The 27,606-nt window shown below is 39.0% G+C and overlaps 1 protein-coding gene across 4 annotated transcripts in view; it reads left to right on the top strand.

The window, feature by feature from the left end:
- Window positions 1-217: 217 nt before the first annotated feature.
- COPS4 (COP9 signalosome subunit 4) overlaps window positions 218-27,606 on the top strand; it is a 34,922-nt gene continuing 7,533 nt past the window's right edge. For 3 of the 4 annotated variants that reach the window (XR_008558413.1, XM_008143600.3, XM_008143599.3), the window contains exons 1-7: window positions 218-516; window positions 8,680-8,759; window positions 10,472-10,623; window positions 11,171-11,274; window positions 16,316-16,469; window positions 16,628-16,778; window positions 21,915-22,085. Coding sequence is in view for 3 of the 4 variants with exons in the window: in XM_008143600.3 (XP_008141822.1) it covers window positions 443-516; window positions 8,680-8,759; window positions 10,472-10,623; window positions 11,171-11,274; window positions 16,316-16,469; window positions 16,628-16,778; window positions 21,915-22,085 (886 nt within the window). In the remaining variant the exon portion in view is untranslated. The remainder of the gene's footprint in view (window positions 517-8,679; window positions 8,760-10,471; window positions 10,624-11,170; window positions 11,275-16,315; window positions 16,470-16,627; window positions 16,779-21,914; window positions 22,086-27,606) is intronic. The other variant, XM_054727734.1, reaches the window with a different exon arrangement.

Raw genomic sequence — 27,606 nt, 5'->3', positions numbered from 1 at the left:
TTTAAATTGCGTTTTACAAAAGTACCTGTCTGTGGTGAATTGGCAATAAAAACAACTGATTCTTTACTACAGGTAGTTTAAGAGCTATCTTAAAGAACAAAAAAACGACAAACCATAGGCGTGAGACACGGAACTTAATGAAAATGCGGTCATTTTGCTACCCGGAACTTACTGGAGTTGCACAAACCACTCTTGGAGTTTATCCGCCAATCCGAAGTGGGAGCGTGCGAGAGGCCTGGGCGGGCCTCAGACTAGCGGAGTGGAGCTTCCCGTCATTCCCCGCCCGGGGGCGGACCTAGCGTAGGCTCGCACATGCGGCGCTCTGGCCCACACAGATGCTACTCTGTGGCATCTCGGGTTCCTTCTGGCTGAGCTCTGGAGGACTATACTCGTTTCCTTTTTGGTTGTGAGGCCCGGCAGCCTCGGCTGAGCTGAGAGAAAGATGGCGGCGGCCGTGCGACAGGATCTGGCCCAGCTCATGAATTCGAGTGGCTCCCATAAAGATCTGGCGGGCAAGTGAGTATTTCCGAGAGCCATGGGAGGAGTAGGAGGGAAGCCACAGACTTGTTCTCCTTGGTTTGACGGCGGCTTTCGGATGTGTGGTAGTGGCCGGCCTGAGGATCAAGGGGGCGGGCCTGAGGTAGGTGGTGGAGGCAAAAGCTGCAGGCGGCGGAAAGCAGGGAGCCCGTGGGGCCGCAGGCCTGGGGGGGACTGCCAACTGGTTCAGCCCTCGATAGCATCCTTACTGTCTCACAACTTTCTGGAGGCGCGGTCTGAGGGACGACTGCTCTCACGGCCTTCTCAGCCTTCCCTGGTGCCTCTTCCCATAGCTGGCTGGTCTCTCACACCGAATTCTGACCTCCCTTTGGACCTTTTCTTTCTTTTCTTTTTTTTAATTGAGGGGGATTTATATTCTGGGACCTCGATGCAGAGTTTTCCAGGGAGATGGTTTCTTTAGGCGGTTGGGGGCTGAGGAGGTATGGCCGCGATCATGTCGTCCAAAACCTCTTGGACCATGTTCTGGGGGTCCTTGTGTTTTGGGTACTCTCGTTCCGCCACCAACTCCGAAGCAGGGCCCATGGGCTGATGTCCTCATACCTACGTTTGATCTTACCCAAAAGGCCGAGGAGCGATGATTGATGTCCTCATAATATGGATCAGGATGTGTAGAGAGTTAGGGATGTTTGCAAGAACCTGGATTGTTTGGCCGTTTTGTCGCAATTTATATTGTAGAGGGCTTAGGTCCACTCCAGGTTAAAATTGTGACATGTTGTGCCTGTCAGCACTGCTAATCATAGGTAGATATATCTATTGTCCGTTTCTCTTTGTAAATTTCACAGGCTGCTCTTTTAAAATGAACATGCATTCTGTTTACAGTATGCTTCTCAAATTGATCCCAATGTTTACATTCTGACAGCTGAGATCACTTAGATCTATGTTAATGGGATACACCTGCTTTTCCCTGGACGTTGAAACTCTGTTTTATATAGGCTGTGCTGCCTTTTCTTTGGCGGTAAATGTAATCTACTTTTATCACTGAGAAATTTTGCTGTGTATCTTGGGCTTTACTTCCAGCGGCAATTTTCCCCTCAGGTAAATGGAAATGATTAGAGGACTTATTCTTGAGTGGGTCAGAATGAGTATGTGTGTGTGTATATACCTGACACTTAGAAAGTGCCATAAGATTATCTTTGTTACTATTATTATTAAAGCTATTCATTCCATATTGATATATTCTGTGAGTTGGAAATAAGTTGAATATGTCTTCATGGCTCAATGCTTTTTGCATGTATTTTTTTTTTGTAGGTTTGGATGAAAGTAAACTAGTTTATATTTTCCCCCATGCTTGATTTCCCTTATGTTTTGTTGAAGAAAAAAATAAGTGCATTAGTTATCAGAAGAGATATAGTTTTCATGTATTTCCAGATATCTGAAACTTAAACATTTACTTTCCTAGTTCTGAATTGCAGATAAACAATAGTAGCTATATTATTGTGTGCTTCAGTTATTTATTGCTGTGTAACAAACCCAAAACTTAGTGGTGTAAAACAGCTATTATTTTTCAGGATTCTTTGGGTTAACTGGGCTGTTTTGCTGGTCTTGTGTGGGCTCACTCATGCTGGTGCAGTTAGATGGCAGCTTAGCTGGGGCTGGTGGGCTAAAATGGACACCCATACATCTCTGGCTGTTGGCTGGGTCTCTTTCTCTACATGCTCTCTCATTCAATGGTTTAGTCAAGGCTTCCTTACAGGACGAAGAGGGTCAGAGTGGAAGCTGCAAAACCTCTTATGGCTAGCCTTGAAAGTCTCACAACATCAGTTCTCAAGTATTGATCAGAGTACGTCACAAGACCAGCCCCGATTTATGGAAGGAGTGGCCAAGTTACATTGCAAAGGTGCATGGTCAGAGGGAGGCATAATTCATTGGAGGCCAATACTGTAACAGACTAACCCATGGTTTATTGTGAAGAGTAATTGAAATAATTTGCTTGATAACTGATAGCTAGTGCTTTTTGAAGAAATTGTTGGCCTTGCCTGCCATACATATCTGGTCCTATCCGAGCAAGACCGTGTCAGGATATTTATCCTATATAATAAAGAGGTAATGTGCAAATTGATCATCACTCCATGTGGCCAAAGATGGCCACCCCCATGTGAACACAAGATGGCCGCCACAGATGGACAGCAGGGGAGGGCAGTTGTGGGCGATCAGGACAGCAGGGGAGGGCAGTTAGGGGTGACTGGGCTGGCAGAGGAAGGCAGTTGGGGGCGACCAGGCTTGTAGGGGAGGACAGGTGGGGGGGACCCAGGCCTGCAGGGGAGGGCAGTTGTGGGGGACCAGGCCTGCAGAGGAGGGCAGTTGTGGCGACCAGGCCTGCAGGGCAGGGCAGTTGGGGGCAACCAGGCCTGCAGAAGAGGGCAGTTGTGGCGACCAGGCCTGCAGGGGAGGGCAGTTGGGGGCAACCAGACCTGCAGGGGAGGACAGTTAGGGGCGACCAGGTCAGCAGGAGAGGGCATTTAGGGGCAATCGGGCTGGCAGGGGAGCAGAGCAGTAAGGCGTCGATCAGGCTGGCAGGGGAGTGGTTAGCGGGTGATCAGGCTGGTAGGCAGAAGCAGTTAGGGGCAATCAGGCAGGCAGGCAGGCGAGTGGTTGGGAGCCAGCAGTCCTAGATTGTGAGAGGGATCCCAGATTGGAGAGGGTGCAGGCTGGGCTGAGGAACACCCCCCACGTCCGCATGAATTTCGTGCACCGGGCCTCTAGTTTTCATAATAAAACAGTTCCTCCAGCTACATGTTTTATGAGAGAAACACTCTTGAAATATATCAGTAGTTTTGGGTTTTACATTAGGAGCTAGTAACAAAGGGTTCCATCATTCCATGTGGCCAAAGATGGCCACCCCCATGTGGACATAAGGAATGATGGAGAAGACGTCTCTAAAATATTGATACTGTGTATTCTCACTGATTAACAGGCTGTCTATAACCGAGTAGTCATTCAATAAATAGTGATTGATTCAATAAATGCTAGAAAGGTGCAGAGCTTAAATTTGAATCCAAGTTTGCCTATTCTAAAAACCACATTTTAAACCTATCTTTTTGTTGCCAAAACTTCAATTAAAAATGCTTTTCTATAACTATGAATGAACACAGCAGTTGTAAAATTGACATATTTGGCCATATAAAAAGCATTTTTGCAAATTTTGTATACTGCTTTTGTTTATTTTTATTTTATTACTAGAGGCCTGGTGCACGAAATTCGTGCATGGGGTGGGGGAGGGCGTCCCTCAGCCTGCCTGCACCCTCTCCAGTCTGGGAACCCTTGGGGGATGTCTGACTTGGATCAGGCCTAAACTGGCAGTTGGACATCCCTCTCACAATCCGAGACTGCTGGTTCCTAACCACTTGCCTGCCTGCCTGCCTGCCTGATTGCCCATAACCGCTTCTGTTTGCCAGCTTGATCGCCCCCTAACCACTCCCCTGCCAGCCTGATTGACATCTAACTGCTCCCCTACCGGCCCAATCGCCCCCAACTGCCCTCCCCTGCCAGCCCGATCCCCCCATCTGCCCTCCCCTGCCAGCCCGATCCCCAAACTGCCCTCCCCTGCTGGCCCGATTGCCCCCAACTGCCCTCCCCTGTGGGCCCAATTGCCCCCAACTGCCCTCCCCTGCCGGCCTCATCCCCCCAACTGCCCTCCCCGCTGGCCTGGTCGCCCAAGGCATATTGACCAAGGCCAGATGCTATTTCTTCCTAAAGTCTTCTGTGAACAACCCCCAATATACACTCATACCCATCCACACACTGGACCTGGTTAGTTGCTGTTGTTGTTGTTGTTGACCCCCAATATACACTCATACCCATCCACACACTGGACCTGGTTAGTTGCTGCTGCTGTTGTTGTTGTTGTTCTTCTTCTTCTTTTAATATATTTTTATTGATTTCCAAGAAGAACAGAGAGGGAGAGAGATATAGAAACATCAATAATGAGAGAGAATCACTAATCAGCTGCCTCCTGCACACCCTTCACTGGGGATCGAGACCATAACCCGGGCATGTGCCCTGACCAGGAATCGAACCCTGACCTCCTGGTTCATAGGTCAATGCTCAACCACTGAGCCATGCCGGCTGGGCTCTATATATATTTTTTACCTTTACCATAGAGGTTGGAGTCTAGGTATTTGTTGGGTTAATCCTATAGAACTAGAAGCTTTTATGTTTTTCTTTTCTTTCCAATTCCGGGGTATAGAGGGTACAGAGGAAGATATTGGACCTTTGGAGTCTAAACATTTCATTTTATAAACAGCTGTTAGCCTGGATAAAGGAAAGTAATGTCAGGCCTTTTAGCCGCCTTTGATTATTAGAAAAGCTGGTTTGCAGAAAAGAAAATAGACTCCTCTGCCTTACAGAGGTAGACTTTGAATTAGAATGGAATAGAACTGTCGAACAATGGAGGATACACACACAAACACACCACTAGCACTACCACCCCCCCCCCCCCCCATAGGCTGTATAACCTTAAACACCCCTTGTAATCCAGATTCTTGGCCCTTTGTTATTCCCATATCCAACAGTTTAGTGGTTCCCATCTCAAGAGTGAAGTTACCTGGCATTTAATGTTTACTCTGTGCCAAGCGCAAGTTTACTTACATTTTCAATAATCCTTAAAAAATAATATTATATTACATATGAGAAAACTGAAGTACAGAGGTGAAATACATTGCTCCAAGGTCATGTAGCTAATAGCAAAGCCAGAATATAGCCTGCTTGGCTCATAGCCCTTAATTCTAAACACATCTTCCTTTTTTGGCCTTGTACTGTTTTCACCAAACTGGACTACATTTCAGATAGTGATTTTTTTTTTTTTTTTTTTGCCTAGAAGGCCTGTCTTCCCTCCATTCTTTCCTCCTTACACTAAAGTTGAAATATTTAGAATGCTTAAAGATCAACCTCATTAGGAAATTCTCTCTCCTAAAAAATTATATTAACACTTAGCCTGTTTTAAGATTTTTATCTTTAATTTCCACAACTTCATTATGATGTGTGTATGTGTGGATTTGTTTTTGTATGTCTATGTCAGTTAGGTTTTGCTGTGAAATAAAGCCTCTGGAAAACTTGGTGGCTTAAAACAACAATCATTTATTTAGCTCGTAATTCTGTTGGTTGACAGTTTGGGCTGGGCCCAGCTGGATGGTTCTTCTCAGCTACACGTGACCTTGGTTCCACACGGGCTCCCACACGTGCCTGTAGTCAGCTGCAGGTGAGGTAGACAGCTCTGCTTCTGTGTGTTGGCTGGGGCAAGTGGAGGTGATTGAGCTACATATTTCATTATTCAGTAGGTTAGCCTGGCCTTGTTCATGTGGCAGCAGCAGAGTTCCAAGAGATAAAAACATATAAGGCCTCTTGAGGTTAGTTTCAGAACAGGCACTTCACTCCTACTGCATTCTATTGGTCAAAACAAGCCCAGATCAAAGGGTGGGGAAATAAACCACCTCTTGATGTGAAGAGCTATAAAGTCACATAGATACAGTCAGTAAAAGAACTGTGGCCTCTTTCTGTAAATGCTCCACCACATTATCCTGTGGAGCTTCATTTTATTTCTTGAATCAATATTTTATTCTTTCATTGTCCTGAGAAAATTTCAGCTATATCTCTTTAAATGTTGCCTCTGTTTCATTCTGTTTTCCCCTCTAAGACGCCACTGAAACCCCTGTTAGGTTCTCTTACTGTGATCTCTGTGTATCTCTTATCCTGTCTTCTGTACTTACCATTTCGGTGCTTTATTCTGACCTGCCTCTTAGTTTATCAGTTCTTCAAATGTGACTTTCAGAACTCCATTGAGTTTTTAAGTTTGGTTATAGTATATTTTTAATATATATATTTTATTTTATTGACTGATTTGAGAGAGGGAAGGGGAGAGAGAGAGAGAGAGAGAGAGAGAGAGATCATCGATTTGTTGTTCCACTTATTTAGTATTCATTGGTTGATTCTTGTATGTGCCCTAACCAGGGATGGAACCCACAACCTTAGTATATCGGGATAATGCTCAAACCAACTGGCCTACCTGGCCAGGGCTGGTTATAGTATTTTTGTAGTTCTATAGTTTTTGGTATTTTTTTTTCAAATAACACTTTTCATGATTCCTAGTTTCTTGCTGAAACTTAAAGCTTATCTTTATCTCCATAAACATGATTGTATTACATACAGTCTTTTTGATTACTCCAGTATCTAGAGTCCCTGTTGGTTGTTATGGTCTGTTGCTTTTGTTGATTCTAGATCATATTGTCATGTACCTTGTAATATTCGTTTGTTGGGTAAATGATTTAAAGTATGTTTTTAAAAACAGTAGGAGTCCTAGGATGTTACCTTTCAGAGAGTATTTTCATTTCCTTCTTCCAGACACCTGAGGGTGCTAGCCTTAGGCTTCAGAATTTTTTGCTTTTCCTTTGTGATCCTTGAAAAAGATTTGTGCTCTTATTTCTAAAGTGCTAGTGTCCCTTCCTTTGGCCGGCTAGGAACTGAGATCCTGATTCTGCAAGAAATTGCAACTTGCTTCTCAGTTTTTCCAGCAAATGGCATAATGTCCCAAAGCAGAACCTACCTCCTCCCCACCAAAAGTACCACTCTACCTCTCAGCTGTCTTTCCAGAGTCTGCAAATGCTTTCAGGCAGATGCTATTATTTATCTCTTTATGCTCCTATTCTCACCTGTTTTCTCTTTTTGTTAGGATTTTATGCTGTTAATTTTTTTATTTTATTTCTTTCAGCTTTTTATTTTTTGAGGTAGGTTTGGTCTAATCATCTAGTTCACCATTACTATAAATGAAAGATCTATTAATACATGCCTGTTTCATTCATTTTGGTCTTAAATAGTGACTGTGGTACATTTTCATGTGTATATGTTTTATTTACTTCCAGATCCAAGTGCCAAAAAATCATGAATTGACTTACCTTTATTTAGTTCATATACATATGCATATACATAATAAATGCTCAGTAAAAATTGTTGATAAATAGGACAGATGCAAGGTGCCTTAATTAATGAAATATACTTTCCTCCATAATATTAAAATATTTTTAATTAAAATTGATCTTAAATCGCACTCATATGTAGAATCTAAGTAATAAAACAAACTGATGAATGGAGTGGATCCAGAGACATGGAAACATGGGACAGAGTGAGGGATCTCAGAGGGAAGGCAGGGGAGGGTGGATGGGTGGGAGGTAATTAACCAAAGACCTTGTATGGCCGAAACCGGTTTGGTGGATAGAGCGTTGGTCTGCAGACCGAGGGGTCCCAGGTTCGATTCTGGTCAGGGGCATGTACATTGGTTGTGGGCACATCCCCGGTGAGGGGTGTGCGGGAGGCAGCTGGTCGATGTTTCTCTCTCATCGATGTTTCTAGCTCTCTGTCCCTCTCCCTTCCTCTCTGTAAAAAAATCAATAAAATATATATAAAAAAAGAAAAAGAAAGGCAGAGAATGGTTCAACAACCCCATTAAAAAAAAAAAAAAAGACCTTGTATGCATAACCCATGGACTCAGACAGTAGGGTGCTGAAGGCCTGGGGCAGGGTAGGGTGTGTGTGTCTAGAGGGGGTCAGTGGGGAAAAAAGGGACATGAAATACTTTCAACAATAAAGAATTATTTAAAAAAAATTGATCTTAGGGAAGAAGGGAGAGAGAGAGAGAGAAACATCGATGTGAAAGAGATACATTAGTCAGTTGCCTCTCACTAAGACATTCAACCTCTAATATTTGGTTTAATTGTCTAGTCGATATTATTCTAGTGTTGGTGACCCTAGATTCATTAGGTCCACAAGAGGAAAGGGTTCTGGGTCACCTTGAATAATGTTCTCATGTGTCTCTGTAACACATAATTGAAGGAAATAATGGCTTATCATTTAAGGCATTTGAAAGGAAATTTGACTTTTTGGTTTAAATTCAAAACTACAACTTTCAAGCAAAAGTGGCACCTTAGATCCAGTAACTTGTAATTATAGATTCACTCTTTCTTGTGATGGACTAGAAACTTTAAAAAAAAGGAAATCTGTGGTGTACTATAAAGAAAACCAGAAAAGAAAGCACTAGGAAAGACACGAAGGTAAATAGAAATGAATAAGTACCAGTGTAAACATTAGAATATATAGTGCCCTCTGAACATTTATTTTTTTGGTATTGTTTTAGGTATCGTCAGATCCTGGAAAAAGCCATTCAGTTATCTGGGGCAGAACAACTAGAAGCTTTGAAAGCTTTTGTGGAAGCAAGTAAGTGTAATGAAAATTCCATATTTGCTTTGTGTTACTGAGTAGGACTTTAAAGCTTGCCTCAGTCTTGTCTTATATCAAATTATCAATATAATTTTTATGAGATTAAGTTACATATACAGGGAGGGGCGAAGTAGGTTTACAGTTCATATGGAAAATAATACAATAATTAATAAAAATAATACAAAAATAAACTGTTTTGCATACTTACAACATTGAAATTGATGGATTTATTTTAGAATTTAAACTATTTACAACTTGATTTTTTTAAATGAATTGTCTCCAGAGTTATATTCCCAATTAAAATTTTGTATAGTTGTTGATACTAAAACTGATAAGAGACAATGTAGCATAGTGACAAAGAAAGTAGATTGCATTCAAATCCTAGTCTACTGTTTTATTAGCTGTGTCTTCTTCTTTAACCTCTTTTTTCCTTCTTTTCCTTGTCTATACAGTGAGGATATGATATGTACCCTATAGAATTGTTGGGAGATTAATTGAGTTATTATACATAATAAAGTGCTTAGAATAGTACCTGACATATAATAAGTGCTGTGTACGAATGAGCTTTATTAATGTCAGGATCATTCCTTTTGAATAGGAACTAGAAATTTTCATATTTTAAGACACTCTCCCCCCCTCCCTGACTTCAGTTATCTTGAAAATTACCAGAATTCAGGCTCAAATTGATATCGCATTAACAATATCAGCAATACTTGATAGTACTTTACAGTTTACAGTGTGTTTTCACACATAATATCTACCACACCGGTTCCTTTTAATAACTGTGACTGCAGAATATAGATGTATTCTTGTATAATATATTATTAAAAAAAGTCAAGATTAAGTCACTTTTACCCCCAGGGACATTCAGTTAGTCAGTGGCAGAGCCCAGACTAGAAACTAATTTTTCTGATTTATTGTCCTTATCTACTTGTATTTCCCTAGTAAGTGCTAGTTTGTGTAGTAATTTCTTTTTAACAGCTTTGTGTCTAATGGCACTTGTAATGAAACTGTTTTCTCAGTTACAACCAGTATTTAATTATGAATTCCAAATAATATATTATAAACTGATTAATATATTAATACGTTATAAGATACTAAAGGCCTGGTGCATGAAATTTGTGCACTTGGGGTGGGGGTGGGGTCCCTCAGCCTGGCCTGTGCCCTCTTGCAGTCTGGGAGCCCTCAGGGGGTGTCCAACTGATGGCTTAGGCCCCCTCCCTGTGCTGACCTGAGTTCTTATTTGTTGTTTTTATTGGAAAATATAAGTGGTATTCACTGTCACTATTTGCTTTATTAAATTTCATGAAAATTATTTCACCGTTTTCTTCTTTAACTCCTTTTTGTAGCTAGGTGGGATATAAGGACATAAAATAGGGGTATTTCTGTGCCTTTGCTTCGTATAAAAATAAAGAAGAGAAAGGAATAACATAAAATGCTCAGCTATTAAAACTTTTTGTCAACCATTTGTATTTCTTAGAAAAGTTATGGTAGTTTTACTATTTTGTTGAAGTCATTATGTAATCAAATAATTCAGTATAAGGAAATTTATTCTGTAATATAGGATGATAGGGGTGTGAAAATCCAGGAATAATGCATTGCAAATTGCACTAATACATACAGTTTTTAGTATTAATTTTAGGTAAAGATTGCTTAATAAAAAATTTATGAATTACTCATGCTTTCTTATTTCTTATTTTTTTGACAAGTGGTAAATGAGAATGTCAGCCTTGTGATCTCTCGGCAGTTGCTGACTGATTTCTGCACACATCTCCCTAACTTGCCTGATAGCACAGCCAAAGAAATCTATCATTTCACCTTGGAAAAGATCCAGCCTAGAGTCATTTCATTTGAGGAGCAGGTAAAAAATCTAGAGCAGTGATATTTGAACTTGAGATAGTAGTAATTATTTTGAGAGATATTATTACATTTTTAAAGAGATTATCATTCATTTTCATTTTGTCAAAATTGCGCTAAACAGCATTTTACAATATATAATAAAATAAATATTAGGACATTGTAACTCCAGCTGACATTTGCTTATGTATTACAGTTTTATTTTATGCACCAAATATTACTCTTTAGACAGTTTTTAAAAATCATTTAAATTGTTAATTATGCTGAAAATATAGGAAAACTCCAGCATTATCTGTGCAGTAACATAAAAGCAAAACTTCATATTTAAACTACATTATTGCCATAATCCACATTGTAATAATGTGCTATTTCAGTTTACTGTTTTGTTGTTCTATCAATACAAAATTCATAGAAAAACTTGGGTGGTCTAGGTAAATTTTTAATAATTATACTTGCCAGCTATGTTGAATGAGACAATTGTTACAATACAGTTATTTATTTAATTAGTTAAATAATAGCAATTGATATAACATGTGTACCTACTATTTCAGGTTGCTTCCATAAGACAGCATCTTGCATCCATATATGAGAAAGAAGAAGATTGGAGAAATGCAGCTCAAGTGTTGGTGGGAATTCCTTTGGAAACAGGACAAAAGTATAATAAATAGTGGATATTGGATGGATATATGTATCCATATATGTATATATACACATACACATAACATAGAAAGGATATGTATAATTGTTCGCTTATGTTTTTCCTTACATTCTAGTGTTGGAAGCAGATGATAAACAATTTAATAAATAAATAAATTTTGTAGTATATTAGAAGGTGATAAGGCCTATGGAGAAAAGTAAAGTAAGGTTGTATCATTAAATAGGGTGATTGGAGTGGTAGGGTGATCCTGATATCACCTTCTCAGGCTTTTTTTTTTTAAATATATTTTATTGATTTTTTACAGAGAGGAAGAGAGAGGGATAGAGAGTTAGAAACATCAATGAGAGAGAAACATCGATCAGCTGCCTCCTGCACACCTCCTACTGGGGATGTGCCCGCAACCCAGGTACATGCCCTTGACCAGAATCTAACCTGGGACCTTTTAGTCTGAAGGCTGAAGCTCTGTCCACTTAGCCAAACCTGTTAGGGCACCTTCTCAGACTTTTGAAGGAGGTAAGTGAGTGACTATGAGCTCTCTGAGGGAAGGGTATTAGTAGATCCTCTTAGAGAGGATGGCTAGTGCAAAGGCCCTAAAATGGGAGCATGCTTGGAGTTTTTTAAGAAGAGCAAGGAGCCGAAACTGGTTTGGCTCAGTGGATAGAGCGTCGGCCTGCGGACTGAAGGGTCGCAGGTTCGATTCTGGTCAAGGGCATGCACCTTGGTTGCGGGCACATCCCCAGTAGGGGGTGTGCAAGAGGCAGCTGATCGATGTTTCTCTCTCATCGATGTTTCTAACTCTCTATCCCTCTCTCTTCCTCTCTGTAATAAAATCAATAAAATATATTTAAAAAAAAAACAAAGAGCAAGGAGACCATTATGGGTGGAATGGAGTGAGCAAAGGGGAGAGTGATAGAGGATGAGATCAGAGAGTACTAAGGACTAGATTATGTGGGGTCTTGTAAGCCATTGTAAGACCTTTGTATTTTTAAGTGAAATGAGGGGGAACCTTTGGAACATATTTTACAGAAGACTGACATGATCTGACTTATATTTTTAAGATTCATTCTGATGACTTAGTTGAGAATAAACTGTAGGCATGCAATGATGGAAGTAGGGCCATTAGTTAGGAGACATTATGCACTACTGCAGATGAAATGGAGATTGTGAAAAATGTTGGATTCTGGGTATGTTTTTAAGGTAGAGCTGGATATGGAATGTAAGAAAAAGAATCAAGATAAGTTTTGATTTTTGATCTGAACAACTGGAAAAATAGAGTTGTGAAGAATAGGTTTTGAGGGAAGTCAAGAGTTCTGTTTCGGACATGTGGTAACCAAGTGGAAATACCTTGTACAGAGTTGAATATACTAGTTTGGAGTTTAGGAGAGAGGTCTGGACTAGGGATATATATTTGTGAATCATTGATAGATAGATGGAATTTAAAGCCATTAGATTGGATGAGATTTCCAAGGGAGGGACTATAGATAGAGAAGAGGACTGAGTTACTGAGGCCAGGAGCACTCCAACATTAAGAGGTCAGGAGTAGGAGGAAGATACAGCAAATGAAGATTGTCCATTGAGGTAAAAAGAAAACCAGAATGGGGTGTGTCATGTCCTAGAAGTTAAAGGAGGAAAATGTATTGAGAAGGAGCAAGTGATCAGCTGTGGTCCTGATAGGTCAAGTAAGATGAGTGAGGGTTAACCACAGGAGTGAGTAACGTGGAGGCCATTGGTGATCTTGACAAAAGTTGTTTTGGTGAATTGGTGAGCGTGAAAGCCTGACTGAAGTTGTTTAAAAGAAAACACATATATGAGAGAGAGAGAGAGAGAGAGAGAGAGAGAGAGAGAGAGAGAGAGAATGAGAAGAGAGAAATTGGAGATGGTGAGCAGTTGTCATTGGCAACTCTGGGGAAGTTTTCACAAGGAGAGCAGAGAAATAGGGTAGAAGATGATAGCAGAGAAGAGATTATTTTTGCTTTTATAATCCTATGGAAAGCAAAAGTTTGATATAAAGAGAGTAGTGGAGAGGATTCCTGCAGGAGTAGACAAGAGGGAAAGGAATCTAGTGGAGGGATAGGCTTTATTTAGGAGCATAGATAGTTATCTTGGCACTGTTTCTCAACCTTGGCACTGTTGGCATTATATATATATATACATACATATATACTGTATATCTATAATAATAAAAGTGTAATATGCTAATTATACCAGACGACCTTCCGGACGAAGCCGGGGATGCCAATTAGTCTGGACGAAGCCAGATCCCAGGTGCCAGAGGGAAGCTGGTATCAGCAGCCGGGGAAAGGAAGGCCCACTCTTGCGCGAATTTCGTGCATTGGGCCATATGTGTATATATATATATATTTCGTGCATTGGGCCATGTGTGTGTGTGTGTGTGTGTGTGTATACATATGTATATATATATATATAATTTATTTCAGGGAGAGGAAGGAAGAGGGAGAAAGAGACAGAAAAATTGATGAGAGAAAATCGTCCATTGGCTGCCTCCTGCATGTCCCTCACTGGGGATTGAGCCTGTAACCTGGGCATGTGCCCTGACCAGGAATCGAACCGTGACCTCCTGGTTCATAGGTCGATGCTCAACCACTGAGCCACGCTGGCTGGGTGGCACTGTTGGCATTTTATATAGGATGACTCTTTGTTGGGGAGGCTGTCCTGTGTGTTATAAAATGTTTAGCAGCATAAGGGGCCTTTACTCACTAGATGCCAATAGCACCACTACTCCCAGTTTTGACAATAAAAAATGTCTGCAGATATTGCCATAGGTTCCCTGGTGGGCAGAATAGTAATAGCCAGGAACACAGAGTATGTGGGTGCAGATATTAATGAGGTGGTGGTGGAGTTTGTGCAGCTATTCTGATTGCTTCGGTATTCTTAGTGAAGTTGGAGTCAGAGTCATCAGCTAGAAGTGTGGTTTGGGATGGGAGTTGTAAGGTTGAGGAGAGACAAGGATATAAAAAAAATATTCTCTAGGAGAGTGGGGCAGTGAATGTACTAAGAATGTATAGTATACTTGGCAGCATTAAGGGCTCATTTGAAGGTTGTAGTGATTAAAATGAGATCAGTCAAATTGGTTAAATACTTTTTTCCATTAGAGTTCTGTTTCATGGTTGCAGGAAAGGAGTGGGCAAACTGTTAGGTTTAACTAGAGTTTGATTTTGTCCAACAAGTATGACAGCATGAGAGAGACAAGGGAGATGAGTGCATGTGTAATTCAATGATTGTGATTAAAAGAGTTAAGCTAGGTAAGGAGATAAATGAGGCCTTTTAGGGGAAGAAGACAGCAATGTGATAGGATCACGGGTTTGGAGGTCATAATGGGTTCAATGAATTGTTGGGTTTGGGATATTAGAGAAAGATGCTAGTGATGGAAAAACAATGAGAAAAAATTAAGACTATGGTTTGTAACTATTATTCAACCAATCTTGCCTTTTTTTATGTGTATTTATGAAATATTCATCCAAAGTATATTGTACAAAAAGATTGAAAGGTGTGAGACTCTTGATTGTATTATTAGACACATTTCCCCTTTCAGTAGGCAAATATAAAAATATATTCAGCTGCTTCTCTTTTGCCAGGTGAATGAGGGATTCTGTATTTTGTCTCCATTAATATTTGTGATGATAAGGCAGATACTACTTCAGGCATATTGCCTTTAGTGCATTTATGAAATTGTTAGGCAGTGATGCCCTTTGAAAAAGCAGCCAGTATATGAAAAGGCTTTCATACGTAGGCTTTCATAACATGAGGCTTTTACTTTCTAAAGCCTCTTGTTAATTCTTTTTTCTTTGATATTTTGAAAGGGTGGGGCTTTCTTAATTGCTTTGGTCTTATTCTGTCTTGAGCATTTTCTCCTTAGCATGGAGCAGTTGATTTATTTTGTTTGGTAGTTGAAATAAATATAAAATTAGATATTATTCTTTGCAGTGGTGGTAATTATCATTTTGATAGTGCTGTAACACTGTGAGGATACCAAAGAAATTAAAATTTCGTTCTTTTCTAAATAAGTTAAAATAAGTAAAAGTGATTAAAAGTTGAATTTGTTTATTAATTAAAGAATTAATTTCAAATCTGGGGCAAAGTCAATTGTAAACTCTGTTGCTACATAGTGGCACCATTTTTGCTGGTAAATAGGATTAATTGTTCTGTGAGGATTAATCCTGAATTACATGCTTTTTGGATTATGTAGGGTCTTAAGTTCTGTATTTCGTGCATAAAATGTGACCACTGTGATCAGGAAGAAAGGAAAACCACTTGTAATCTCACCACCCAGAGATAATTGCTTTTATTATCTTGTTTTATCCAGTTTTTTAACTTAGCTAAAATATAGGATGACTATTATCACGTAATAATTATTGTAATAACTGTATAGTATTCTACCAGTATTCAACTCAATTGAATACCATAAATATTATCAGTGATTTCCATTTTCCCCCCATTACAGATATTTATGGGTAATTTTACAAATGAATATCTTTATACATACATATATATGCATGTCCATGATTATTTTCTTGGGATTTATTTTCTAGAGGTAAAATACAGGGTGTGGCAAAAGAGGTTTACAGTTCATATGGAAAAATAATACAATAATTAATAAATAATAATACAAGAATTTACTGTGTTTAATGTTCTCACAACTATAAACCTACTTTTGCCCCACCCTGTATAATGGGTAAGGAGTATACACAATTTAAAGGATTCAAATGGTGGTTGGAGAGCATATTGCCAGTTTTTTCTCCAGGACTTATTTATAGTCCTACCAGTAGTATATGATAGGTCTTTGACTTATAAGATTACCTGAGAATTAGAAGAAGCTAAACAGTAATATGAGCAACGATGATGAAAGTAATAAAAATTCATTAAAATTTATTTTGGAAATATTTCTTAGCTTTTCGATAATATAGTGCAGTAAAAAGCTTGATTCCATCATATTAACACAATAAAAAAAAACATTATCTACCACTTCTAATAACTTTTTTGATAAAATAGTCATTCGTGTTTTTCTGTTGTATTCTAGACAGTACAATGTGGATTATAAACTGGAGACATACCTGAAGATTGCTAGGCTATATCTAGAGGATGATGATCCAGTCCAGGCAGAGGCTTACATAAATCGAGCATCATTGCTTCAGAATGAATCAACCAACGAACAGTTACAGATACATTATAAGGTAAACAAATGAGCTTATTTAGAATTTTATATTGGAGAATCCTGTTATACTAAGATTCTCCAGAACATCATAAATACTATTATATATTAGAAATTTTCTCTTTTTTTATTTTTTGCTTTTAAAATGTCCCCCCTAATTGAAACATTTCTCTCCTATAGGTATGCTATGCACGTGTTCTTGATTATAGAAGAAAATTCATTGAAGCTGCACAAAGATACAATGAGCTCTCTTACAAGACAATAGTGCACGAAAGTGAAAGACTAGAGGCCTTAAAACATGCTTTGCATTGTACCATCTTAGCATCAGCAGGTAAACATGTCATTTATGTGTTAATGAACAGTCAATTTGCTTAATATTTTAGGTTCATTACTACTAAAGGATTTAGCAAAGGGATGTCTTATTAATACAATTATGGGATATTTAGTTTAAACATTTATACAGAAACAGCAATAAAATGGATTGCGAACTTAAAAACTTTAAATTATGGATGTATCAGTCTATTACCCACAGGTATTACGAATAGTTAAGAGGTAATATGAAATTTAATTCTTCTAAAATATCACTGAAAAACATGAATATAAAATTAAGTGAGAATTACACAGAAGGAGATAAAAATTAAATTCTAGAGATTGGTGATATGATAATTAATGTATTGCTTTGGGGATTTTTTTTTAACTGTTAGGCCTCAGTTTTAGACTTGGCATTTATCTTTATTTTTTCAATAAATATAAATAAACTATTTTTTGTTCTTTTTACTAAATTTTATCATATAAATCACTCAACTTATAAAGCAGAAAGGGCATTGAGAGGAAATGCTGAGAATTCTAAGCCATGGCTTTTCTAAATAATTTTAGAATGTTTATTAAATATATTACCACTGATCTCATCAGAAAATTCTTTAATTCTTGGAAAGCTGTCAAGCTCATTGTGGCAGATGGACGTGTTCCAAAATTCCTGTGGTTTTTTTAGTTGTTGTTGAAAACTCGAATTTTATCGGGGGCCACAAATACTGTTGATTGGTAGTGATAGGCTCACTTTGTTCATTTTAAAAAAATATGTTTTCATTGATTTTATAGAGAGAAGGGTAGGGGGAGGGAGAGAGAGAAACATCGATTGGTTGCTGCTTGCATGCCCCCTACTGGGAATTGAGCCCACAACCTGGGCATGTGTCCTAACCGGGAATTGAACCAGCTACCCCTTAGTGCACAGGAGGACGCTCAACTAATTTAGCCCCACCAGCCAAGGCCACTTTGTTCATTTTTAAGAAAATGCCTGCCAGATACCCACGTCTGAAAAACTGTAACTTATCAGTCATTATTTTATGTTAATGATGTTCCATGAAAAAAGAAACAAGAAACTAGTTCAACATGCAGTGTTTCCTGGGGGACAACTATTGTACTTGCATTTGCAGCAGAAGTGCTTTAGGTGCTTTTTCCATTTCATCACATAAAATATTAAAAAGATGTGGTTTCAAGTATCAAGAATTAATAAAAATAATTTTTTACTGCTGCAAGAACATTTTAAGTGAAACTATATTTTTATTTTGACTATTGAGTGCGTGGCACAATACAGTTTGGCACCCATGTCACTGCCTTGATTTGTGCCGTGACTTCCATGCCTTCTCCTGCTCACTACCTCCAACTCCCTCTCTCAAACAGTAATCACTAGTGTAGATTAATTTAGTCTACTTTGTACTTAAATTTACCTATAAATCCCAATTCATTTGGACTTATATTAGTGTAAGGAATGAGATAGGGAAATTAATTTTTTTTCTTAAATGACTAGTCGTTTGACCTAGCATCCTTTATTGAACAATTCATCTTTTTCACCCTATTGATTTAAAGCACATTATAGTAGATTTCTGGATACAGTATTGTTTCATTAATTAGCCCAGTGATGGTGAACCTATGACACACGTGTCAGCACTGACATGCGTAGCCATTTCTGATGACACGTGGCCGCATGCTGAGGATGAAACATTTGCTGCTCCTGAGGATGAAACATTTGCGACTAGAGTCTTGGAGTTAGTTTTTTCCTCAAAGTGACACACTACCCGAGTTATGCTCAGTTTTTTGGCGAAGTTTGACACACCAAGCTCAAAAGGTTGCCCATCACTGAATTAGCCTGTCTGTGAATATACTGGTACCATGTTCTTTGAATTATTATAGCTTCATAACATGTTTTATTATCTAGCAGGTATACTCTCTCTTCAAAGTAACTTGTAGGCCATCATAACACTACCTCCTTATATATCATCATGCATCACCTAAGAATAAGAACATTTTTCTACATAACTGTAATACCAACATCATCCCTTAAAAAATTAACAGTGAGTCCACTGTAGAATTTAGCATTTGGTCCATCATTGCCCAAGTTGTTTCAGGAATATCTTTTATATCTGCCTTTTTTCCGCTGAACAAGGAACAAGTTCATGTGTGGCATTTGGTGATTGTCTTTTTAGTCTTCAAACATTTTTGGTCTAGAATAGATTCCTCGCCCCTAACTGAAGTTTCTTGAGATATAATTAACATATAACATTGTATAGATTTCTCACTTAAAAATAATACTGACTCTTTGAAGTTGTGTGGAATGTTCTTCACTCTAGATTTGTTTTGTATATATTGTTTATTTATTCCTTAATCCCAATTATTTCCTGTAAAGTAGAAGTTAGCCAAAGGTTAGATTAGATTCAGGTTAAAATTTTTCTATTAAGAATACCTCAGTGATGCTTTGTCCTTGCAGTTGTATCACATCAGAGAACATATAATGTCAGCTTGTCCCATAGTTAGTGATGCTGGGTTTGGTCATTTGGTTAAGGTAGAAATTCCATTTTAAAGGTATTTTGTTCCTTTTGTATTTTGTAAATAATTTCTGGGGTGCTGCTTTGACACTACAAAAATCCTATTTCCTAACTTTTGATAATTTATTATCTATTAATAATTTTTTCTGGACTATTCATTATATTTTATAATATAAAGTCAAAATGGTAATTTGCTAATTCTGTTCTGCATTTATTAGCTACTACTATATAAAAGCTTTCCTCTTTATTTCCCTCCTTTTTATTTTTTAGTATCACTATGGACTTTTTTTCTGCTTATTTTTGTGTGTGTATAATATACACACAGAAGAATGCACATATAAAAATTGTACAGCCTGATGAATTGTCCCAAATGAACATCATCATGTAATCAACATCCAGAACAAGAAGCAAAATATTACCATCATCCTGAAAGCCTCTGTCATGTTTTCTCCTAGTTATTAGCTGCACCCCCACCCCCAAGAGTAATGATTAGTATATATTAGCTTTACCTGCTTCATTTGCTTAACTTTATAAAATTTATCCATATTGTTACATATAGTTTCTTCATTTTCATGTAGTATTCCATTATGTGACTCCACCATTTTTTTGTCCTATTAGGTAGTTTTGTTGTTAATCCTCACCAGAGGATATTTTTTCCCATTGATTTTGTTAGAGTGGAAGTGAGGGAATGGAGGGGGGAGAGAGAGAAAAACATTGAAGTGAGAGAGACACATTGATTGGTTGTCTCCCACTTGCTCCCGACTGGGCCCGGGATCAAACCTGCAACCCAGATACGTGCCTTTGACCGGGAATCGAACCGATGTCCCTTGGGTTCGCAGGCCAAATGCTCTAACCACTGAGTACACCGGCCAGGGCTTTGGGTAGTTTCTTATTGGCTATTAGGAATAGTATTGCTATAATATTCTTGTGTATCTGACTTTGTTTTTTATTTATTTAGTATGTTATTATTATAGTTGTTCTTTTTGATGTTCAGTTATCCCAAGTATTACCAAATCGTGTCTTTTTGACATGGCCCCATTAATCTTTGAATACTTGTCTGCACTGCAGCATAAAAAGATGCCTTAGACTTATCTTGTATTTTTCCTTTCCATACTTGAAATCAGCTACTTTTCAAGGATCCCTACTTTCTTTTAATGGAGATACCAAAATCAGGGTGCTAGGTATGCTTTTTGCTACTGGGTGTCATTGTGGTTAGGCTCTTTAGAATACAGAGCTAAAAATAAATTTAAAAAGAAAAAGTTTGTTCATAGTATCCTTTCCATTAGTTCAATTTTTAATATCATTTGTCACATAATTTTTCACCAAAGATTCTTTAAAGTATAAATTTCCCATCAGAGAAATATTTGTTCATCTTTTATAACATTTTTTATTATTACCAAAGGAATGCATATTCATTGTAGAAATACAAATAAGCAAGAAGAAAATAACAATTAGGTATAATTTGAACCACTTGTTGCATTTTGGTGTATATCCTAATCTTCACAAATGAATATACCGTTGTTTCTCATTATTCCATATTTGTGCATTTGCCTACTTGCTAAAATTTGTCACTCCAAAATCAGTACTCCTGGTGCTTTCACTGTCATTTGCAGACTGTGCAGAACAGCAAATGATTTGAGTCTCCCAAAGTATGTTTCCAGATGGAGTTAACTAAGGCAGTGCTCTGCCTTGTTTCTGCTCTCATGCTGTAAACAAGTTCTTTTTTTGTGGCCTGTTACTATCATGTTTTTCACGTTTTTGTGCTTTTTGATGGTGATTTTGATGTTTGAAATGGGCCCTAAGCTAGTGCTGAAGTACTGTCTTGTGTTCTTAAGTGAAGGAAGTCTGTGATGTGCCTGATAGAGAAAATACGTGTATCAGATAAGCTTTATTCAGGCATGAGTTTTAGTGTAAGCCGTGAGTTTAATGTTAATGAATCAACAATATATAGTAAATTAGAGGCCCGATGCACGAAATTTGTGCAAGGGGCTCAGCCCTTGCAGCCGCAGCAGCTTGCCTTGGCCCTCGCAGCTCTGGCTTCATCCAGAAGGTTGTCCGGAAGGTTGTTTGGCTATCTGGTCTAATTAGCATATTACACTTTTATTATTATAGATTAGGTGCCTTTAAACAGAAACATACATAAAGCAAAGGTTACATATTGATTAGCTGACAAAAATGTTGTGACTAGAGACTCACAACATGCCTGTATTTCTCCTAGGAACAGCAGTTGAGTATTCACTAATTTACTGTTGGCATCAACTTTATAAAACACTAGAGGCCCAGTGCACGAAATTCATACACAGGTAGGATCCCTAGTGGCTGCCGGCTGCTGACTGGGGCCTCCCTTCCCAGCTGCCGGCTACTGGCTGGGGCCTTCCTTAGTTCTGCGCCACCCCCTGGGCCTTCCTTAGTTCTGCGCCACCCTCAGCACACGTTATAGCGAGTGATCGAACTCCCGATTGGTCGAACTCCTGAGGGGACACTTTGCATATTAGGCTTTTATATATTTATATATATAGATCACTATTGCAAATAATGATAATTGACTGAATATTTTAGTAGGCAAAAATGGGGTCATAAGAAAGATTGTTTTTCATTGATGAAATAGGTTGTGAGAATGTTTGATGCACATTTGTTTTCCTTAGGGCAACAGCGTTCTCGAATGCTAGCTACTCTTTTTAAGGATGAAAGGTGCCAGCAACTTGCTGCTTATGGTATCCTAGAGAAAATGTACCTGGATAGGATCATCAGAGGAAATCAACTTCAAGAATTTGCTGCCATGCTAATGCCTCACCAAAAAGCAACTACAGCTGATGGTAATGATCATGTTTTATAACTATGTGGTAGTGAATATTTAGGTACATGCTAGTGGAAAGTATATTGAATTTGAAGCATCTTGATATCTTCCTGTAACATTGTTATATATCACTTGATTAAAAAAAAAAAAACATTGACTGGGGTTGAGTATTAGACATAGATAGGGGTTTGAAGTATAAAAATAGCCCAATTGGGAAGCATTTTGGGGAATTATGCATTTTGGGGAAGTGGTAAGAAGAACTATAGGCTAGGCTTATAGTTACTGGTTTTTAAAAAACTCAAACTATTTGATAAGTACCTAAATTAATCTTAAACATTAGTTTAATGATTATCGAGTCTAATTTTAGTTATAACAAAATTTGGCACAGTAGCTTGCCCAAGGTTATTCAGGGTGAAATTGTTGCCAATAAGAATAGAACTTGGGTGTCATGTTTCCTAATTAAGGGATGTATTCGCTTAAGTCAGATTGCTTTTGCCAGGAAAGAAATTTTTAATAGATGCTTGTTCATAACATCAGCTATTTTACAGGTTTTAAAGTAGCTCATATCAATAACACACATGATTAAAATGTAGATGTAGAAACATCAGACATGTGGAAAAGGTTAAAATAAACATGCAGATCTGTTAGACTCACTCCTTTGGATTTACTGTCATCCTATTGAAGATAATTTAGCTGTTCTTTAAAGAGTTATTTATGAGCCTTGGCTGGGTAGCTCAGTTGGTTAGAGCATCATCCTGATACACCAGGGTTTCAGGTTAGATCTCTGGTTAGGGCACATACAAGAAGCAACCAATGAATACACAAATAAGTGAAACAACAAATCGACATCTGTCTTTCTCTCCCTCTCTCCCTTTTTTCCTCTCCCTATCTTGCTCTCTCTCTGTCCTCCCTTCTTTTTCTCTAAAATCAGTTTTAAAAAAAGTAAAAAAAGAGAACAATTTGCTATGTTTTTAAAAATATATATATTTTATTGATTTTTTACAGAGGAAAAGAGGGAGAGAGAGTTAGAAACATCGATGAGAGAGAAACATCAATCAGCTGCCTCTTGCACACCCGCTACTGGGGATGTTCCCACAACCAAGGTACATGCCTTTGACCTGGGACCCTTGAGTCCGCAGACCAATGCTCTATCCACTGAGCCAAACCGGTTAGGGCTGTTTTTTTTTTGTGTGTGTTTTTTTTTTAAAGAAGTCATTTTTGTAGAATTTGGCTGAAAGGTGTGCACTTCACCCAGTCCTACTTCCCTGAGTTAAACCAGAGCAGTGAGGGGATTAGATTGACCTTCTATTGAATTTCTTTTATTTAATTGCACTTCTAAGAAGGAAACAAATTGGTTCTTTTCTTTCTGTCTAAAGCAGATATTTTTTCTATAGGATATTCTTTATGCAGATCCTAAGGAAAAATTCCTTTTCAGTCTTAGGATTACTTGTGATTCTCCTGAGCAGTTGGTTTTTGTCTTATTTAAAAACAATGTGAATTGATAAATTGATTGGTTTTCTTAATTTGGTTGGCTGCTAAATTTGTAGTCCACCAGTAAATAGTGTGTGTGTGTTTTGATTGTTACTACTCTTGTGTTTCTTTTACTTAAAAATAATTTATTGGGGTGACTCTGGTTAATAAGATTATATAAATTTCAAGTGTACAATATTGTATCACTTGTATATTGCATTGCGTGCTCATCACCTCTTTTACTTTTTAAAAAAATATTTTTTTATTGATTTCAGAGAGGAAGGGAGAGGAGAGATAGAAACATCAATGATGAGAGAGGATCATTGATTGGTTGCCTCCTGCACACCCCTCACTGGGGATCAAGCCCACAACACAGGCATGTGCCCTGTCTGGGAATTGAACTGTGACCTCCTGGTTCATGGATCGACACTGAGCCATGCTGCTGGGCTCCTCTCTTTTACTTTTAAGTTATATTTTGTGCATTTTTCTGAGCAGCATTAACTCCTTTTTGTAAGATATTTGACAAACAAGTTAAAAGTAGGTAAATAAGAAAAAGTTTCCATAATTGATATACTAGTACTTGAGCTTCAGATTTGACTTTGAGCTTTCTGACTATGACAAAAAAGAAAAGAAAAGATATAATCAGTTAGATTCTTCTTTTCTAAAAAGTGGGATACTCATTAGGATTTGTGAGAATGAAAATGACTTTCAAATTTGTCACATGGGACTGTATAGATAGAACAGATGTTTTGTCTTCTTCCTCTTTCATTTTAAATCCTATTGCTTTCCTTGTTTGTTTTTCTTGGACATTTTTGTTTACTGTCATTACAATCTTAGGCTAGCAATCTTTTATATTAGTTTAGGCTAGTAGTCTTGACACATAATATAGTCCCAGAGCTGTAGAACATTGCTAGTAATCTACTTCCTGCTCTATAGATTTGCCTGTTCTGGATATCCTATATAATAAAAGCCTAATATGCTAAGTTCTGGTCATCCATTCAACCAAAGCATAATATGCTAATGATATGCTAAGGCTGCTCAACCGCTCACTATGACATGCACTGACCACCAGAGGGCAGACAGTTGACTGGTCGACCAGTTGCTATGATGTGCACTGACCACCGGGGGCAGACACTCTGGTAGGTTAGCTTGCTGCTGGGGTCTGGCTGATTAGGACTGAGCGAGATGGGTCGGACATGCCCTAGAGCCCTCCCACGGTCCCTCCCTGGCTGGCCAACATTTCGTGTCCCTCCCTGGCCCCAGTTGTACACCGGTGGGGTCCCTCGGCCTGGCCTGTGCCCTCTCACAATCCGGGACCCCTTGGGGGATGTCAGAGAGCTGGTTTCGGCCCAATCCTGCAGGCCAGGCCAAGGGACCCCACTAGTGCATGAATTCGTGCACCAGGCCTCTAGTTTTATATAAATGGAATCATACAATATATTTGTGACTGCTTTCATTTAGCATGATGTTTTCAAAGTTCATCCATGTTGTAGCATGTATCAGTACTTCAGTTCCTTTTATTGCCAACTAATAGTTTATTATATGAATGTACTACATTTTATTCATCAGTTGATAGACATTTAGGGTATTTTTCACTTTTTTTTACTATTAATAATGCTGCTATGAATATTCATGTAAAAGTGTTTATATGGACATAAGTTTTTAATTTTCTGGGTATAGACCTGGGAGTGGAGTTAGGGGTTATGATAATTTTGTTTAGTCTTTTGAAGAGCAGCCAGACTGTTTTTCCAAAGTGGCTGTTCCATTTTACATTCCTGAGGGTTTCAGTTTTTTCATATTCTCTCCCACACTTGTTATTATCTGTGTTTTTTATTTACCCATCCTACTGGTATGAAGTGGTATTGATTTGAAGGCTAATGATGTTGAGTACCTTTTTGTGTGCTCATTGGCCATTTGTATATCTTATTTATTTATCCTCACCCAAGGACTTGCTGAGAGAGAGAGGGAGGGAGGGAGGAAAGAAAGGAGGGAGAAAGGAAAGGACGCATCGATGTGAGAGAAATATTGATTGGTTGCCTTCTATATACATCCCAACTGGGGACCAAACCCGCAACCCAGGTATGTGCCCTGGCCGGGATTCAAACCGGCAACCATTTGGTGCACAGGATGATGCTCAACCAACTGAGCCTCTCCAGCTGGGCAGCCATTTGTATTTCTTTAGAGAAATGTGTATTCAGATAATTTTCCTATTTTTATTTATTTATTTATTTAATTATTATTATTATTTTTCTTTTTTAAATATATTTTATTGACTTTTTACAGAGAGGAAGGGAGAGAGATAGAAAGTTAGAAACATCTATGAGAGAGAAACACCGATCAGCTGCCTCCTGCGCACCCCCCACTGGGATATCCCCGCAACCAAGGTACATGCCCTTGACCGGAATCGAACCTGGGACCCTTGAGTCCGCAGGCCGACGCTCTCTCCACTGAGCCAAACCGGTTAGGGCTAATTTTCCTATTTTTAAAGTACATATATATTTTTATTGATTTCAGAGAAGAAGGGAGAGGGCTAGAGAGATAGAAACATCAATGATGAGAGAGAATTATTGATCGGCTACTTCCTGCACGGACCCTACTGGGGATTGAGCCTGAAACCCAGGCAAGTACCCTGACTGGGAATCGAACCGTGACCTCCTGGTTCATAGGTAGACAGTCAATCACTGAGCCACACAGGCTGGGCTCATTTGCCTATTTTTTTTTTTTAATATTTATTTATTGATTTCTGAGAGGAAGGGAGAAGGAGAGAGAGATAGAAACATCAATGATGAGAGGGAATCATTGATTGGCTGCCTCCTGCACGCCCCCGACTGGGAGTCGAGCCCGCAACCCAGGCATGTGCCCTTGGCTGGAATCGAACCTGGGACCCTTCAGTCCACAGGCTGACGCTCTATCCACTGAGCCAAGCTGGCTAGGGCTCATTTGTCTTTTTAAAAAATATATATTTTATTGATTTTTTACAGAGAGGAAGGGAGAGGGAGAGAGAGAGTTAGAAACCTCGATGAGAGAGAAACATCGATCAGCTGCCTCCTGCACACCCCCCACTGGGGATGTGCCCGCAACCAAGGTACATGCCCTTGACCGGAATCGAACCTGGGACCCCTCAGTCCGCAGGCCGACGCTCTATCCACTGAGCCAAACCAGTCCTGGCTCATTTGTCTATTTTTAAATTGGGTTATTTGTACTTTTATTATTGACCTAGAGGCCCAGTACATGAAATTCATGCACTCGTGGGGGGGTCCCCTCAGCCTGGCCTGCACCCTCTCGCAGTCTGGGAGCCCTCGGGGGATATCTGACTGATGGCTTAGTGGGCCTAAGCTGGCAGTCGGATATCCTTAGCGATGCCGCGGAGGCAGGAGAGGCTCCCGCCACTGCCGCTGCGCTCACCAGCCATGACTCTGGCTCAGGGCTTCTGGCTGAGTGGTGCGCCCCCTGTGGGAACACACTGACCACCAGGGGGGCAGCTCCTGTGTTGAGTGTCTGCCCCCTGGTGGTCAGTACATGTCATAGTGACCAGTTGTTTTGCCATTGGGTCGATTTGCATATTAGCCTTTTATATAGGATTGTAAGAATTCTTTATATAGTCTAGATCTGATCAGATAAATGATTTGCAATTCTTTTTTTTAAATATATTTTATTGATTTTTTTACAGAGAGGAAGGGAGAGGGATAGAGAGTGAGAAACATCAATGAGAGAGAAACATCGATCAGCTGCCTCCTACACGCCCCCTACTGGGGATGTGCCCGCAACCAAGGTACATGCCCTTGACCGGAATTGAACCTGGGACCCTTGAGTCTGCAGGCCAACGCTCTATCCACTGAGCCAAACCGGTTAGGGCTGATTTGCAATTCTTTCATTCAATGTGTTGTTTCTTCACTTTTTTGATGGTGTCTTTTGAAATACAAACATTTTCAATTTTGATGAAGTACAATTTATTTATTTTTCTTCTGTTGCCTATGCTTTTAGTGTTGTATCTAAGAAACCATTGCCTAATCCAAGATCATAAAGATTTTTTTTTTCTATAAGTTCTATAGTTGTAGCTCTTACATTTA

Source organism: Eptesicus fuscus, chromosome 2 (genome assembly GCF_027574615.1).
Source record: "Eptesicus fuscus isolate TK198812 chromosome 2, DD_ASM_mEF_20220401, whole genome shotgun sequence".
Taxonomy (NCBI): Eukaryota; Metazoa; Chordata; class Mammalia; order Chiroptera; family Vespertilionidae; genus Eptesicus; species Eptesicus fuscus.
The sequence above is the reverse complement of the archived record's forward strand: the minus strand, read 5'-3'. Positions and strand labels throughout refer to the sequence as shown.